The sequence below is a fragment of the Hemitrygon akajei genome, chromosome 2, assembly GCF_048418815.1.
Source record: "Hemitrygon akajei chromosome 2, sHemAka1.3, whole genome shotgun sequence".
In the NCBI taxonomy this organism is placed as follows: Eukaryota; Metazoa; Chordata; class Chondrichthyes; order Myliobatiformes; family Dasyatidae; genus Hemitrygon; species Hemitrygon akajei.
The window spans coordinates 142,446,055-142,464,761 of record NC_133125.1 but is presented as its reverse complement, the minus strand read 5'-3'; the positions used below and the strand labels follow the sequence as shown (position 1 = coordinate 142,464,761).

The following is an 18,707-nucleotide window of genomic DNA, read 5'->3' as shown; positions in this document are numbered from 1 at the left end:
GATTGGGACTTAGCTCCTGTGGGTGGATGCCGGGTCTGGTTTGAATAACTCTCTGCCTGCTCTCTGGGCAGCACTAGGTCTGGGGCACTTATCCACCACTGGCAGTGGGAAGTAACTGTTTTTGAGTATGGTGGTCCTGGCCTAGATGCCACGTAGCCTTGTCCCTGATGGGATTTGGGGCAAACAGTCCATGAGTAGCAGGGTGGATAGCAGGGCTGTCTTATAAAAAGTTGTTGTACTTGCCTCTGTCACTTCCTCTGGCAGTTCATTTCATGTGCATACCATCTTCTATGTACACAAAAAAGGCTTCCCCTCAAGTTCCTATTATATCTTCCCTGTCATCTTAAAACTGTCCTCTATCTCTTGATTTCCCCAACACTGGGGATTTTTAAAAAAAATCTAAGTGCATTCACCCTATCCATGCCCCTCATGATTTTTATATACCAAGATAATGTCCTATACAGCAAGGAGAGAAATCCTAGCCTGTCCAGCTTCTCCTATAACTACTTCCCTCGATTCCTGACAACATCATGGTAAATCTTTTCTACGCTTTCCATTTGGTAACATCATTCCTATAACGTTCATTGCTCCACTGTGTATGATGAGGCTGTTCACGGGTTTACTTTTGTTTTCAGAATGTGTTCATTGCTGTTATTATTGAGACTTTTGCGGAGATAAGAGTCCAGTTTCAGCAGATGTGGGGCCCGCGAAGCAGCACTACCTCCACCACCACCACACAGGTAACGAAATCCATGCTCAATCAAAGATATCTGGTCTTTAAGCAGGTTAAAGGGAAAATCTGTAGGAAATGGGATTGATCTGTGAGCTGGCATAGAGTAAATGGGCTGAGTATCCTACATCGTAATGAAATGTATAGTTCTTAGGGTAAACTGCCCACAGGTGCAGTGACAGGAGTTTATCAGCGAAAGGTTATCAGGTATAACATGAGCTGCGTTCTTGCTGAATGTGGGGGCTGAGGGCCAACTTCTACTCCCATGTTGTACTTGCCAATTAAAAATTGACAAGGAACAACACAAGATGCTAGAGAACTCGGTGGGTCAGGCAGCATCTGTGGAAGGAAATAAACAGTAGATATTTTGGTTGAGAACTTTCACCTGGACCCAACCTAAAACCTGACTGTCCATTTCCCTCCACAAATACTGGTCGACCCACTGAAGTCCCTCCAGCAGTTTGTGGTTTGTTTTTTTTGGTTTGGATTCCAACATCTGCAGTCTCCTGTGTTGCCAGAAATTGACAGGGAGCCACAAAAAGAGGTGCTCTGCAGATGTTGGAATGTTTCTAATAGGAGTTTGACCCAAAATGTTAGACATTTCCATACACAGATGCTGTGTAGCCCGCTGAGATCCTGCAGTAGTGTTTTTTTGCTGAGGAGATGTTATGGTTTTGGCAGAGACTGCAGTATAAACATGGAGAGAGGGGAGAGCTTTTGGGAACTGAGTTGGGTGTCATCACTGTGTATGTGGAAACCAACAGTGATTTCAGGAGATGTTATGGTGGGAGCCGTTGACTAGAATGGCCAATAAACTCATGAGTTGATGTCAACACGAGGAAAGCTGCAGATGCTGGAAATTCAAGCACCACACACAAAATGCTGGTGGAACGCAGCAGGCCAGGCAGCATCTATAGGAAGAAGCACTGTTGACGTTTTGGGCCGAGACTCTTCGTCAGGACTAACTGAAAGGAAAGATAGTAAGAGATTTGAAAGTAGTGGGGGGAGGGGGAAATGTGAAATGATAGGAGAAGACCAGAGGGAGGGGTGAAGCTAAGAGCTGGAAAGGTGATTGGCAAAAGGGATACAGAGCTGGAGAAGGGAAAGAATCATGGGAGGGGAGGCCTCAGGAGAAAGAAAGGGAGAGGGGAGCACCAGAGGGAGAACAGGCAGACAGAGAGGAAAAAAGGGGAGGGGGAGAAAAAACTAAATATATCAGGGATGGGGTAAGAAGGGGAGGGGGGGCATTAACAGAAGTTAGAGAAGTCTCCATTATCAGTCTGGAGGCAACTGGTGATAACAGTGTGTTGGTGAAATAGGCAGAGATAATTCTGCTATTTGTATGCAGATGTATTTTAGAAGTTCAAATGAGGCTAGGATATACACCGTGAGTGGTAAGGACACAGTATTTAGGAACAGAGACCAAAGATCCTTGAAGGTGGCATCCCAGGTAGATAATGTAGATTGGTAGGCATTTGGAATACTGGACTTCGTCAGTTGGGGCAGTGAATACAAGAGCCAAGAGGTTATGCTCTTTTTATAATTTATAAAAGCTTGCTCAAACCTCGACTGGAGAATTGTGTGCCGTTCTGGTCACCACACTACAGGAAGGATGTGACATCTGTGGAGAGGATGCAGAGGAGATTTACCAAAATGTTGCTGGCATGGAGCATTTCAGTTATGAGGACAGACTAGAGTGGCAGGGTCTGTTCGCCCTGGAGCAGGGGCGGTTGAGGGAATATGATTGATATATGCAAAATTGAGAGTTGGGAATAGGGTAAACTGCAAGGAACTTATTTCCATATCAGAGATAGTTAATCAGAGGACACATATTTTAGGTAGGGGACCACCTTCACCCAGAGAATGGTGGAAGCAGAGTCACAACAAGACTTGAACGCTTGAATCATCCTGGTATGGAAAGCTATGGGGCAAGAGCTAGGAGATGGGATTAATATGATTGCGTGATCCCTGGTTATTGTGTACATGGAGGACAGAGTGGTCTGCTTTCATGATTAGAGGTGTGACTGCATCTGATGTTGATGCAACGAGACAGTGGGAGTATCAATGGTGAGATGACTGAAAGATCTAAGCCCATGTAGATGGATACATTCCAGCCACCAACCTGATTGATTCCTTCATGGGCATTTATCAGTCAAATTGTAACTCCACAGAATTAGCTTTTTTTAAAACTGAAAGTTGGATTAGTTCTGAGATTCAAATTAGGTTCATTGATTGTGCTATAATGAACTGCATTTAATGAACAAGAGTATGAATTGTAGCTTCTCACATCCTAGGAAGAATAGATGTGTTTTTGTCTTGGCATTGGCGTATAAACTCTTGTTCAGAGTGGAGATTATTCATGAGACTGGAATAAACGATGCCTTGGCTCCATAGGAGGATGTGCAAAGATCACTACAAATCCTGCCAATAATGATTGGCTTGCCCAGAGCCATCGTCTGATCCAAGTTTGTGCACTGATGGTAGTGAAGATTTTTGTATGTCCTCCAGTCTTCAACACTGTCCCTCTTTCATGTCACCACAAGGATAATAAAATGCAGAAGTCCTGGTTTGCACAACATCTCAGACAAACGAGGCAGTCATTGCTAAAACCCCTTCCCGTCAGGATGTCCCAGACTACTAAACGAAATATTAGCTTATTTATTTATGGAGGTAGAGCGCAGAATAGACCCTTCCAGCAACACGAGCCATGCTGCCCAGCAATCCTCCAATTTACTCATGGAACAATTTACAATAACCAATTAACCTACCATCCAGTTCATCTTTGGCCTGTGGGAGGAAACCGGAGCATCCGGCGGAAATCCATGTGGTCACAGGGAAAAGGTATAAACTCCTTACAGGCAGCAACAGGAATTGAACCGAGGTTGCCTGTACTGTAAAGCAATGTGCTAACCACTGTTACCATGGGACCCCATATAGTAATAATGATGGAAGGGAACACTGGCAGGAATGAATGCAGACAGCAGTGACTGGAGTTTCTGGGAGTAATTTGGAAGGTGCAGGATAGATGCATCCCAGCAATGAAGTATTTTAAAGGGAGGATGACGCAACTGTGGCTAACAAGGTAAGTCAAAGACAACATAAAAGGAAAAAAAGAGGGCATTTAATATAGCAAGAATTAGTGGGAAGTTAGAGGATTGGGAAGCTTTTAAATGCCAAGAGAAGGCAACTAAAAAGTGCCGTAAGGAGAGAAAAAAATTAAATGTAAAGGTAAGCTAACCAATAATATAAGAGGACATGAAACATTTTTTTCCCAGATGTACAAAGAGTAAAAGAGTCAAGAGTGGATATTGGACCACTGGAAAATGATGCTGGAGAGCAAGTAGTGGGGGACAAAGAAATGGCAGATGAACTTAAGTATTTTGCATCAGTGTGCCAGAAGTTCAAGTGTTTTGGGCGGAAGTGAATGTAGTTGCTGTTACTAAGGAGAAGGTGCTTGGGAAGCTGAAAGTTCTGAAGGTAGATAAGCCACTTGGATCAGATGGACTACACCCCAAGATAGATGAAGAGACTGTGCATGCATTAGTAAGATCTTTCAAGAATCACTAGATTATGGAGTAGTTGAGAAGGACTAGAAGATGTCAAGAAGGGAGGAGGGGCTGGGAAAAAAAAGGAAATTATAGGTTAGTTAGTATGACTTCAATGGTTGGGAAGATGTTGGAGTCCATTATTAAGGATAAGGTTTCGGGGTACTTGGAGGCAATTGATAAAAGCCCAAAGTCAGCATGGTCTTGCCTGACAAATATGTATGTTGGAATTCTTTTATGAAATTACAGACAGGATAGACAAGAGAGTCAATGGATGTTGTTTACTTTGATTTTCAGAAGGCCTTTGACAAGGTACCACATATTAAGCTGATTAACAAGATAAGATCCAATGGTATTACAGGAAAGATACTAGTATGGATAGAAGATTGGCTGACTAGCAGGAGGCAAAGAGTGGGAATGAAGGGAGTCTTTTCTGATTGATTGCCAGTGACTAGTGGTGTTCTGGAGGGGTTGGAGTTGGGTCACTTTTTTCAATTTATATGTCAGTGATTTAAATGACTGAATTTATGGCTTATTGGCCAAGTTTGGGGACGATGCAAAGAAAGATGGCACGTAGCGTTGAGGAAGTAGGGAGTCTGCAGAAGGCCTTGGACAGATTGGCAGAGTGGGCAAAGAAGTGGCAGATAGAATACAGTGTATGCTCATTCACTTTAGTAAAAGGAATAAAGGCATCAACTTTTTCTAAACCAGGAGAAAATTCAAAAATCAGAGGTGCAAAGGGAGTTGGGAGTCTTCGTGCAGGATTCCCTCATGGTTAATTTGCAGGTTGAGTCAGTGGTGAGGAAATGTAATGTTAGCATTTATTTCTAGAGTACTAGTAATGAAATTCTAAATGAACTCCTTCTCACTGCTGCCTGTAAGAAGTTTGTACGTTCTCCCTGTGATCGCATGGGTTTCCTCCAGGTGCTCTGGTTTCCTCCCAAAGTTCAAAGATGTACCAGTTAATTGATCATTCTCCCATGATTAGACTAGGATTAAATTGGGGGATTGCTGGGCGGCATAGCTCAAAGGGCTGGAAGGGCCTATTCCGCGCTGTTTCTCAATAAATAAAAAGTGGTGCTGAGGCTTTATAAGGCATTGGTCCAACTGCACTTGGAGTATGATGAACAGTTTTGGGCCCCCTGTGTAAGAAAAGGTGTGCTAGCATTGGAGTGGGTCCAGAGGAGGTTCACAAGAATGACTCTGGGAATAAAGTGGAGGAGTGTTTGATGGCTCTGGGCCTGTACTTGCTAGAGTTTAGAAGAGTGAAGGGTTATCTCATTGAAATCTATTGAATATTGAAAGGCCTCGTTAGAGTGGATGTGGAGAGATGTTTCTTTTAGCAGGGAATCTAGGACCTGAGGGAACAGCCTCAGAATACAGGGACGTCCATTAGAACAGAGATGACAAGGAATTTCTTTAGAGCAGGGGTGGCCAACTTTTTACATTCCATGTGTCAATTTTTTCATGTGCAAGTTCAGGTGCGCCATACGACTCTTGTACCCCCATTCAATTCTTGTAAAAATGTGTTAATATAGAACTCGTGAGTGAAAAAATTGAGGCATGGAGAAGGTGAGCCACCCCTGCTTTAGAGGGTAGTGAACCTGTGGAATTCGTTGCCATGGACTGCTGTGGATGCCAAGTCATTGGGAATATTTAAAGTGGACGCTGATAGGTTCTTGATTAGTAAGAGTGTTTAAGGTTATGGGGAGAAGGCAGGAGAATGAGGTTGAAGGGGATAATAAATCAGCCATGATGGAATGGCAGAGCTGACTCAATGGACCAAAAGGCCTAATTCTGCTCTTGTGTTTTATAGTCTTAAGGTAAAACAGTAACAATGCAGAACAAAGTGTTTTAGTTACAGGGAAAAGTGCAGGCAGGCAATAAAGCCATAACAAGGTAGATTGAGAAGTCAAGACTTCATCCTATCATACAGGAGGTCTGTTCAATAGTCTGGGATAGAAGCTGCCCTTGGGCCTAGTAGTATGTACTTTCAAAGAACACAACACAGCCCACAGTGTTGCGCCAACCTTTTGACTTACTCCAAGATCAAATCTAACCCTTCTTCCCACATAGCCCTCCGTTTTTCTTTTATCCATGTTCTTATCTAAGTCTCAGACTTTTGTATCCTATCGGGGTTTTTTTTGGGGGGGTGGGATGGGAGAGAATGTCGGGGATGCTGATGATCAGTGTTTCAGTGATAATGTGTGAGGGATCAGTATTGGGTTCAGAGAACTTGCAGTTCTTGAAATAATGGCAAGAGACAACTTGTATTCCTGGAGGGCTTGGTCTAATATCTAACAATCCTTCCACCTACCACTTCTATTGCTCCTGGCCCTCAGTACAATGTACTGTTGTCGAAGTGCATTGAAGCACATTAAAATAATAGTTCAGATGAATTAAGTTACTCCATGACATCATAATTTCCCACAGGAGAAGATCATTTGGTCACCATGCATTACTGGCTTTTAAAAGTGCTTTCCAAGTAGTACCACTACCCTTGTAGCCATAGTTACACAAATGGAATCAAGTGCCTCAGACCACTGCATCTGCACTAACACTTATTTCTAGACAAATCCTGGTTCCATAAAGTTGTCATAGCTGGGGGGAGCTAGTGGGGATATGTTCCCAATGGTGTATGTCTCAGGTGGCTTCTGACAGTCAAGTCCAGCTCCTGGCCCTCACGTATGGCTTAGCTACTAAGCCCGGCAGAACCGTTTCTGCTGACAGGAGGAGCGAAGGCAGCACCTTTAAAACCAGTTGCTTTGAGCAGATGAGGCTGGTCAGCCACAGTTGGCCACTTATCTAGGAGAAGAAAAACTTTGATCTCAAACCTCCGCTGCCTTGCTATACCCACTCATGGGGAAGGCTTTGGGAGTAAACACTGAGAGAAAAATATGGAGCTGGAGCTCTTAAGGCAGTCCTACATGGAGTTCAACACTGACTGGCAACTCTTGTGATAACCACTGGTGCCAAACTGGCCCATACAGTTCCTTTGGATTAATCAGCTGTTTGGAGAGGAGATGCCTGCTGCAAGGGCAGCAGCTTGCTTTCTGTATTGTACTGTCCTGGCTTGTGTATCACATAGACAGCTGGCACACAATATCTATGGTTGATCACGACCGATGATGGGCCGACATGAATCCTACCCTAACGCCTTTTATTCTTCCCACATTTGTATCAAACCCACCCCCACAAATTCTGCCACCCCTCCACGCACTCAGAGGTAACTTACCACATCCCTCACATTTTCAGCATATCAGAGGAAAACGGATCACCCAGAGGCAACTCTCACTGTCACAATGAGAACATTCCAATTTATGTCCCTCTAAGCTGTTGCACAAGTTGATAGGGTGGTTAAGATGATGTATGTTATGTTGGCCTTCATTAGTCACAGGATTAGGTTCAAGAATCCCAAGGTAATGTTGCGATTTTTATAAAACTCTGGTTAGACCACACTTGGAGTACAGGTATCCCCTGCTTTACGAAAGTTCGCTTTTACGAAAGACCTATGTTAGTACTTGTTTTCACTAACCAAAAGAAATCTGAAGAGGATTTTCGCTTTTACGAGAAAAGCGAAAATAGCGTTCAGCGTTTGTTTTGTAGTGAGCCGTTATAGAGGCAGCGCACACCCCGAGCAGCGCTGCCAAGCTCCTTCCCCGGGAGCTACACTCAGCTTCTCAGCAAGCCGCCATAGCTCAGAAACGTGTCTGTGAGCATCTGTGCTTTATCTCGATGTATTTTGTGCATCCATTAGCAAGATGTGCCCTAAGGTATCAGAAAAGTCTAAGAGATCGTAAGGGTGTTACGCTTAGTGTAAAACTGGACATAATTAAACACTTTGATTATGGTGAACGAAATAAGGACATTGTATGTGCGTTGAACTTGCCTGTGTCCACCATTCGTACTATTTACATGCAGAGAAAGAATCTTGAAAGCTGCCAATGTTACTATTGGTTCTGCTAGTAGCAAAGTGGTCTCTTTTAGTCGGCATCTAGTAATGGATAAAATGGGAAGTCTATAGCTTGAGTGCATTGATCAGTGTAATTGCGATTGTCGTAAGTGAAACTACACTGTACATACATTATTTCTACTTTATATAAGCTGTGTATTTATCATATCATTCCTGCTTTTACTATATGTTAGTGTTATTTTAGGTTTTGTGTGTTACTTGGTAGATTATTTTTTGGGTCTGGGAACGCTCCAAACATTTTTCCCATATAAATTAATGGTAATTGCTTCTTCGCTTTATGCCATTTCGGCTTATGAAAGGTTTCATAGGAACGCTCTACATTCGGATAGTGGGCAAACCTGTAGTAGGTTCAGTTCTGATCACCCCATTATAGGAAGGACGTGGAAGCTTTAGAGAGGGTGCAGAGGAGATGTACCAGGATGCTGTCTGGGTTAGAAAACATGTCTTATAGGGAAAGGTTGACTGAGCTAGGGCTCTTCTCTTTGTAATGAAGGACAACGAGAGGTGACTTAAATGAGGTGAATAAAAGGTAAAGATAACAAGTGTAGAGAACCTTGGTTTTTCAAGAGATATTGAGGCCCTGGTTAAAGAGAAGATACAGGCTGGTAGAAACAAGTGAGGTGCTTGTGGAGTATAAAAATGCAAGAGAACACTTATAGAAATCATGAGGGCTAAAAGAAGGCATGAAGTTGCCCTAGCAGACCAAGTGAAGGAGAATCTTTAGGGATTCTACAGATATATTAAGAACAAAAGGATTCCAAGGGGCAAAATTGGTCCTCTGGAAGACTGAATAGTAATTCATGTTTGGAGGCAAAAGAAATGAGGGAGATCTTAAATAAATTTTTTTACATCTGTATTGACTCAGGAGACAGACACAGAGTCTATAGAAGTGAGGCAATGTGACCTTAATTTCATGGACCTTATACAGTGTTTCCTGTCCTGAGGTGAATCGGTGGATAATTCCCCTGGACCTGACGAGGTGTTCCCTTAGACCTTATGGGAGGCAAGTGCAGAAATTGTTGGGCCATCGCAGAGATATTTAAATCATTCTTAGTGACAGGAGAGGCACCAGAGGATTGGAGGATAGCCAATATTTTTCTGCTGTTTAAGAAAGGCTGTAAACAGAAACCAGGAAATTATTGGCCTGTGAGTCTGTCATCAGTTGTGGAAAAGTTTTTGGAAGTTACTCTAAGGGACCGGTTATGTATGTCTTTGGGTAGATGTGCACTGATTAAAGATACTCAGCATGGCTTTGTGCATAGTACATCACATCTAACCAGACTTGCAAGAGTTTTTTTGAGGAAGTTACCAGGAAAATGGATGAAGGCAAGGCAGTGGATGTTGTCTGCGTGGACATTAGCAAGGCATTTGACAAGGTCCTGCATGGGAGGGTGGTCACAAAGGTTCTGTCGCTCGGCATTCAAGATGAGGATTGGATTAGACATTGGTTTTGTGGCAGGAGCCAGAGAGTGATTGTAAATAGTTGCCTCTCTGACTGGAGGCCTGTGACTAGTGAAGTGTCGCAGGGATCAGTGACAGGTCAGTTGTTCTTTGTCATCAATATCAACAATCTAGGTGATAATATGGTTAACTGGATCAACTAATTTGCGGATGACACCAAGATTGGGAGTGTAGTGAACAGTGAGGAAGGCTACTGTGGAAATGCAATGTTAGCATTTATTTCTAGAGTACTAGAAATGAAATTCAAAAGGAATATTTTAAGAGACACTTAGGGAAATGAATGAAACAAAAATGGAGGACTATGTGGGAGGAAAGGGTTGGGTTGATTGTGCAGTAGGTTAAAAGGTCAGCACAACTTAGATGGCCGAAGAGCTTGTACTAATGTACTGTTCTATGTTCCACACAGCACAAGAGGTCAGGGTTGAACTAGGTTCTCGGGAGCTGTGAAGCAGCAGCACTACCAGCTACACCAGGGGAGGGCAAACTTTTTTACTTGTGGGCCACAAAGGGTTCTAAAATTTGACAGGGGGGCCAGACCAGGAGCAGATGGACGGAGTGTTTTGATAATACACCTCATAAGAGAAAATAAAGTATCATGGGATATGTAGAAAACATGTGCTTTAATTTCAATTGAAAATGAACAAATGCATTACAACAAAATATCTGTCTTTGAAGTCCCATGGTATTTAGCTATTTATTGAAATGACTTTTAAAACACTGAAAATTAAATGAATAAAATACAGCTTTTTTTAATAGTAACAGTTATTATTTTAAAGCACTGAAAATTCTGTTATCCTTCAAGATATTATCATCATCACTCTCCTCCTGACTGTCTTTATTTCAAAAACGGTAGGAGATGCAGGTCTACTTGTCCTGCTCCTTCTTATTCAATTGTCCCCTGTGCCAAAACTCAACAATGACCAGCACAAGGACAGAACAGTGACAGCGCGCCAGTATGCGGAGCGCGTTATTTGATCTGGAGCGCATTTTTTATTTTGAGAACGTACGTGCACCTGCGCACTACTCATGTCCATCACTTAACAGAAATGACATGTAACATGTAAGGCTTATTGAAAAAAATATTTTCAAATGCATTTTTTACATAACACAACGAAGAAACTTATTTTTAATTTCAGTGGGAACAGTGTTGTTGGTCTCCCTTTTTAGCCAGCGCATCAAAGTCTGGATTTAGTTTTGTTGTGGCGATTCTCAGGATGGATCTGAGGTGTTAACAAGGTTTATTAATATAATTTCATCAAGTTCTGCGGGCCAGATTAAAAAGCTTAACGGGCCGCATTTGGCCTGCGGGCCGTAGTTTGCCCATGCCTGAGCTACACCATTCTGTTGTCCTCATTGTAAACAGTTTTGAGTACTTCATTAGAATCCTTGCTGATTGTGATTACCTCCATTAAATCTCCCCTTAACCGTGTCCCCTCTAAGGATCATACCTCTGACTTTTCAGTCTCTCCTTTAGAACTGGAGTCCTTCATTCCTGGAATTATTCTGCAAGATCACACCCTTCTCACCTTAACAGTCCTAGAACTGTGGTAGCCATTGAATCTGTGGTCCGTGGGGATCTTCAGTGGCTCTGTTGTAAGTGTGTTTTCTTGTTGCAGATGTTCCACGAAGATGCCGCTGGAGGCTGGCAGCTTGTGGCAGTGGATGTCAACAAGCCTCAGGGCAGAGCTCCTGCCTACCTACAGGTATGTTGGGATGTGGGTGAGGAGGGTGGGGCAAAAGTGTGAGTGGTATGGTTGATGTTTCTCCTAAGAGTTAAGGCCTTTCTGCTGAAGTATGTAGCCCTCAGTGACTTGGATTTGTACACCACCTTCAGTGTAGTTTCTTAATAAAAACTTTGGTCAAAGCATATCCTAATCCACATCGCGAGGTGTTGGGGCAGGCAAAGTTAGTCAAGTTATTGCCATGTGCAGAAATGCATGTATATATGGGTGTAATGAAAGACTTGCTTGCAGAGGCATCAGATACACAACATTCACAACAAAAAAATACAAATTCCACATTTTTTTAATATAAGAAAGAACATTAAGAAACAAATAAATTGATTTTAGTTCAAGGTGATCAAAGTGGTTATGTTGCTGCTTGGTAGTGATTAGGGTTGTGCTGGTTGTTTTAAGAACTGAATGGTTGAAGGTAATAGCTGTTCTTGAATCTGGTGGTATGGGGCTTTAGGCTTCTGTATCTCCTACTCAATGGTAGCAGTGAGAAATTGGGATAGCCAGGTGACGGGGCTCTTCATAGCATTTACCTCCTTGATACAGTGCCTACTGTAGATACTACCATTGGTAGGAAGGGATGTGTTAGAGTCCACTACTCCTTGCAGCTTCTTGCAATCCTACATATGTGAATTGCTGTACCAGACTGATGCAATCAGTTAGAATACTTTCAACAGTACATCTGCAAAAGTTTGTTAGTTCAGTGACATGTTGAGCCACCTAATAAAGTAAAAATGCTGCAGTGCTTTCTTTGTAATTGTATCTGTGACAAGTTATCCGGTAGGTTAACCCCCAGGAGTTGAAACATAGAAAACCTGCAGCACAATACAGGCCCTTCAGCCCACAAAGTTGTGCCGAACATGTCCCTACCCTAGAAGTTACTAGGGTTACCCATAGCCCTCTAGTTTTCTAAGCTCCATGTACCTATCCATACGTTTCTTAAAAGACCCTATCGTATCCGCCTCCACCACCGTTGCCGGCAGCCCACTCCACGCAAAGCTGCTGATTGCCCCCAGTGAAGACAGTTGCATGTACTCGGCTGCAGTGGGAGGTGTTCAGGAGTAACATAAAGGGGAAGAGAAACTGAGGGGCTTGGAGAAGGAAATGAGAGATCCTGTACTACCTGTATGGTGTCAACAAAGCCCTGAGCCACTGCAGTAAGATGTCTTGAGCGAGCTAGCAAATCAAAGCTTCCCATTTGACATTTGTAATTTCAATGTAGGATGAGATGAGACGTTGAGGCAAAGTGAAGGCACTCGCATCAGCGAGGTCAGAAACAGAATAAAGTAAATTGCTGTAATCTGTGAAAATATTCTCTTGGGCAACTGTGCTGTTATATTCAATTGACTTGCTTTGGGACATGAGGAATAGCCTGTGGCATCTAACAGCATTTTATAATCTAATTTATTCTTAGAAAGGAAATTCTACTCAACTGATTATTCATTGCCACTTCTTGTTGCTTTTTAAAATTAAATCAGCTTATGAAAAGAATTAGGATATATACAAGTGAGTTGCTTGGTGTTTTTTTCCTGTTTGCTGCCTTAACAATGTATCTTCAGAATCCTCCCAGTAATTCCCAGAGGCAGCGTTGCTATCTCCTCTACCAGGGTGATGCCCCATGACTTCTCTCCAGAGGTGTTTCCCGACCAGCAACACAATTAGTTGCTTGTATTTTGAGTTGTGATGTGCTATTGATAAATTGTCACGTCTTAATCCTGCTAGTTTGGCGACCCTTGCAATTTCATACAGTGTTTAGCCATGTTCTTGAAGTGATCACATGATACTGAATTTTTCCAGGTTAGTTCATATCTTGGATCACAGAACAACCATAATCTTCCTGAATGAAAGAACAGGTTTTAAGGGCTGAATGTCTCCTCCAGTGCATTCTTAATTCTGCTTGGCATCGACCTCCTCTCACTGCTCTCCCTCTTGTTTATCCAGCTTCCCCTTCACTTCCTCTGCTCTCTCCCAGGGCAGCACGGTAGCATAGAGGTTAAAGTAATTCTTTATAACGTCTGCAACTTGAATTCACTTCCACTCCTGTCTGTAAGGAGTTTATACTTTCTCCCTGTGACCGCATAGATTTCCTCCAGGTGCTCAGGTTTTCTCACGTATTCCAAAGTAGTAAAGATTAAAATGAGTGAGCTGTGGACATACTATTTTCGCGCTGGAAGCCATGACAACACTTGTGGGCTGCCCCCAGCACATATTGGACTGTTGGTTGTTGATGCAAAGAATTCATTTAACTGTATGTTTCAATGTACATGTGACAAATAAAGCTGATTTTTAGTCACCTCTTGCCTGTGGGGGCAAACACTTCATTTTCTCCACTCCTTGAGAAAAAGGGATACAGCGTGGAAATGGTCCTTCAGTCCATTGTGTCTGACTATCAATCTTCTTCATTCTACCTTAATGCATTTTATTGCCACTTTCCTATTTACTACCAATCACCTACAAATCAGGAACAACCTACAGCAAACGATAAATTGCCAACTCCCATGGTTTTGTGGGAGGAAATCAGAGCATCCATGGGAACCTCACACAGTCACATGGGCAATGTGCAGACACCACAGGGATGGAGACAGAGGTTAGCCTTGAACTGGGCATAGTGGAGATGTAAGACAGCAGTACCTCTCCCAGCTGAGGTAGCAGTGTCACCAGCTCCCCTATAAGAAGAAACATCAGCATTTACCTGTCCCTCCTTGGACAGACCCACAGGATCAAGGATGAGATACTTCCACTCCATTTCAAATAAGTAAGAGATGCTGATTCGTGAATGCTCGTGATGTGAGATAACAGCTGCACATCAGTCCCTACTCGGTCTTGCCATAAGAGCAGGATTCAGCCGTTCAATCATGGCTGATTTATTTTCCTTCTCAATCCTGTTCCTCTGCCTTCTCTCTGTAACCTTTGTCCTAATTAATCAAGAACCTATCAACCCTCACTTTAAATATGCCCAATGACTTGGTCTCCACACAATCTTGCTTGGTTCAGTACAAAGAGATTGATGTTCCATTGCACAGACATGGAGACTGTTCCCTTTCAATATTTTTTTGCCTCCTCATCTGAGAAAGGAAGTGTTTGCTGTGGAGTGAGTGTAGGAAAAATTCCCAACATTGGTCCCAGGAATGGTGGGTTTCCTGTACGAGGAGATTCGGGGTCAACTGGGCCTGAATTCTCTGCAGTTCAGAGAACTGAGAGGCAGCCTCACTGAAGAATTCTTACAGGGCTCGACAAGCTGGGGCAGGCAGCTGAGGTCCAGAACCTGCGGTGACGTTTGAGGAAAAAGTGGAGTCACTTAGGAATGAGATGAGAAATATCTTGACTGAGATGTTGCTGAACCTTTGGAAATCTCTACCCCTGGAGACTTGGGTCACTGAGTTCATTTAGGACAGATGGATAGATTTTGAGACATCAAGGGAATAAAGGGGGAAGGCTAGCCGTGAACCTGAATAACAGAAGTCTCAATGCAAATAGCTGTCTCCTGCTCCCATTTCTTATGCACACATGAATGATGCCATAGTCAATTTAAGTTTTTCACTATAAACCTTATATTGCTAGATCATTCCTGGAATCTGAATCCCTAGTCTATTACTATATCACTAAACGAGCATTGCTACATGTATTGCCTTTGGTTTTTCTTACTGCCCATGAACCCACAGGATCTGAAAACTGTCTTAAAAATTAACGATGTCAAGTGTTTGTTTCTGATAAGAACCGGACTTAAGGCTTGGATTGCATTTTTTTTTGGGGGGGGTGGGGGGAAGCAGAATAAAATGACAGAAGAAGTAAACTGTCAAATTAAAACTGAGTAGATTTTCCATCCCTAGTAGCAGTAAGTGAAATTGAGCAAAATGTATAATTTTAAGGCTATGCACATTATCCTTAGAATTTGATGTTATCTGCACAATAAGATGTGTTGATGGAAGAATATTATAAAAACATGACTATACTTGTATAATATACTTAAAGCAGTACCATAATTCATTGACAAGTCCCACAAGGTGCATTTTTAAATTAACAAAACTGACAAATCAGGCAAAAATGTTCTTGAAAACTGTTAATGTTTCCCAGGACAACATCTAAGACTCGTCTAAACCACAAGGTCAAAATGTGGAGCATTGGACAAATCTATAAATGTGTTTGCTGCACTCTAGGATAATTCAGTAACTACAATTTCAGCAAAGGGAAGGAGAGACAGATTTGACAATATTCAGTCAATCCTTCTTTAGCTAATTATCCATGCAGTTATAGTAATGCTAATCTGCTGGCACTAGCTAAATGATTTCTGGCGTTCGTATATTTTGTAACAATAACATCAATTAATATTTTTTCTTTGAATTAATGTTTTCAAAGCTGCATGGTTCATTCAGAAGAATTAAATCTGTCAGTTCTTTCACATCAAAAACTTAATTTCCTGCAGATTTGTGAGTTGAGAGTGCAGAATTCTAATAGTCAGTTTGCTACAAAATCTTCATTAATTGATGTGTGGAAATCAATGAGAATAAGATGTATGGAAATGTTCTAAATAGTAAGTTATTTTTATTACAAAATATCGCATAATCATTAGGGAAATTGAAGCTGTTTGAAGTTTAGTACCTGGAAGCTATCACTAAATCCAGGAGCAGTTGACTGAATAACACCACTATGATTTCACTGAAGACATGACAGGTTAAGTTCTTAATGTGTAGCTGTCTGTAGCATCAAACTAGAGAATGTCCTTGGTTTGATTTGCGATGATTTTTCAGATAGTTCTTCAGACAGTCCCTTCTGCATTCTTGCCAGTGGCGTGAAAAGTGAATATAAAAGGTTTTCAGTCCTGAGCTGTAGACATGGTGTTATGGTTCCATGTTCCTTACATCACCCATTTCCTCCAGTCAGTCACCTTGTAAGTCCTTTGAGTTTCTATCAATAGCTGGTTTGTTATGTACCATGTCATACAACGAGGGCACAGTCCTTCCATGCCCATGATTGTTCTTAGCAAATTTTTCTACAGAAGTGGTTTGCCGTTGCTGCCTTCTGGGCAGTGTCTTTACAAGATGGGTGACCCTGGCTATTCTCAGGACTCTTCATGGATAGTCTGCTTGCCAACGGTTGTTTCATAACTGGGCCTTGTGATGTGCACCAGCTGCTCTTACGACCATCCATCACCTGCTCCCATGGCTTCATGTGATCAGGGTGGGATGGGGGGGGGGGGGGTTGAGCAAGTGCTACATCTTGCCCCAAGGTGACCTACATTGTAGCAGAAGGAAGAAGCACCTTACACTTCCCTTAGTAGAGATATATCTCCACCTCACCACTCTATCAACAGCATCTTTTGTACTTTGAGATTCCAAAGAGCTTGCATACAGTGGCCATTTTATTAGGTACACCTCATTAATGCAAATATCAAATAAGTCAATCATGTGGCAGCAACTCAATGCATAAAAGTATGCAAACATGGTTAAGAAGTTCAATTGTTGTTCAGACCAAGCATCAGAATGGAAAATAAATTTGATCCTAAGTGACTTTGATCGTGGAATGATTGTTGGTGCCAGATGGGGTGGTTTGAGTATCTCAGAAACCGCTGATCTCCTGGGATTTTCACACACAACAGTTTCTAGAGTTTACAAAGAATGGTGCAAAAAAATAAACATCCAATGAGTGGCAGTTCTGTGGGCAAAAATCCTTGTTAATGAGAAGGGCCAGAGGAGAATGTCCAGACTGGTTCAAGCTGACAGGAAGCCACAAAAACTCAAATAACCATGTGTTACAACAATAGTGTGGAGAAAAGCATCTTAGAATGCACATGTCTAACCTTGAAGTGGATGGGTTACAGTAGCAGAAGCCCACAACTATACACTGTGGTCACTTTATTAACTACAGGAGGTACCTAATAAAGTGCCTGCTGAGTGTATATCCAAAGAAATCATTTTTGAAATAAAAGATGTAGGAATTGTGGTAGCCAACTGAACACAGTGAGATGGTGCAGTTGTTTAAGATGTTATTGAGGCCACACTTGAGTACTGTTGTGCAGTTTTGTTCACTTATAAGAAAGATGTCTTTAAGCTGAAAAGAGTGCAAAGAAGATTTGCAAGAGCATTGCCAGGACACGAGGGCTTGAATTATAAAGAGTAGTTGGACAGACTCGGACCTTATTCATAGGTTACTCCTCAGTCTCTTTAATGAGGTTTATTAAATCATCATGCACATAGACTGAGTGAATGCATAATCTTTTCACAGTGAAACAGAACCTAAAACTAGAGGGTACAGTTCTACTGTGAGAATGGAATGGTTTAAAAGAGACCTGAGGGGCAATGCTGAGGGTGGTGCATTTATGAAAAGAGCTGCCAGAGAGAATAGTTGAGGCAGATACAATAACGATATTTAAAAGACATTTGGATAAGGAAATGAATAGGAAACCTTCAGAAGGTTTGAGTGAAACCCAAGAAAATGAGACTAGTTTAGGGGGGTTTCTTCCATGCTATATCAGGTGAGCTGCAAGATTATAACTAGATCATCTTGGTAGGTTACTGTAATGGATTTGACCCCTCTGCAGGTGGTTCGTGGATTCTCGTACATTCACTGGAAGGAGCAGACAGGATTCGCTGTCTCTGGAAGCAGTGCAGTGTTCCCTCAGTAGTATGCAGCATGTCAGCCTGGATTTTGGGCTGGGGTCAGTGCAGTGGGTTGTGAACCCATGGTCTTCTGATCTGAGGTGTGGGTACAGCTTGTTCAACCACAACTGGTCAGAAGGTGAAGGGCTTTACATTGGTCAAGAATTTAACCAGTCCTTCCACGGGACCGCTGACTATTCTGCCCCTGAGTACAGACGCAGACAGAGATATGTTGAAGTGAGTTGTTGCTATGGATCACAATAATTAGGTTGTCAATGCTTGCTGCCTTCCTTGAAACATTCATCTCCGTGTATCACAGCGAGACATCATGCATTTGATGGACTTGAATACTCAATGATCGTCAGCTCATTAAGAAAACAACTCTAGCAGTTTCATTTAAACTACTTGAGTCCAAATGAAAGTATTTATCCAGCAGCAATAAAAACATGTCTTTCAAGTATCCTGAAACACTTTCATAATTATCAAATCTGAATTGCGGGTTTGCTTGAAGCACTCTTCCATTTTGATGTATTGAACTTTATGTCTAGAAATTTAATTTGAATTCCGGCAAAACAAGGGCCATTAAATTTAGTGTTTTTGATTTATATTGTCTAAGTAAACACATTAAGTTTGGTCATTTACAGAATAGTCCAGCGGCAGTATGTTCCT

At 42.1% G+C, this 18,707-nt stretch overlaps 1 protein-coding gene across 4 annotated transcripts in view; it reads left to right on the top strand.

The window, feature by feature from the left end:
• nalcn (sodium leak channel, non-selective) overlaps positions 1–18,707 on the top strand; it is a 188,577-nt gene that overhangs the window by 33,186 nt on the left and 136,684 nt on the right. For all 4 annotated transcript variants that reach the window (XR_012096255.1, XR_012096254.1, XM_073028810.1 and 1 more), the window contains exons 9-10: positions 636–740; positions 11,326–11,412. Coding sequence is in view for 2 of the 4 variants with exons in the window: in XM_073028810.1 (XP_072884911.1) it covers positions 636–740; positions 11,326–11,412 (192 nt within the window). In the remaining 2 variants the exon portion in view is untranslated. The remainder of the gene's footprint in view (positions 1–635; positions 741–11,325; positions 11,413–18,707) is intronic.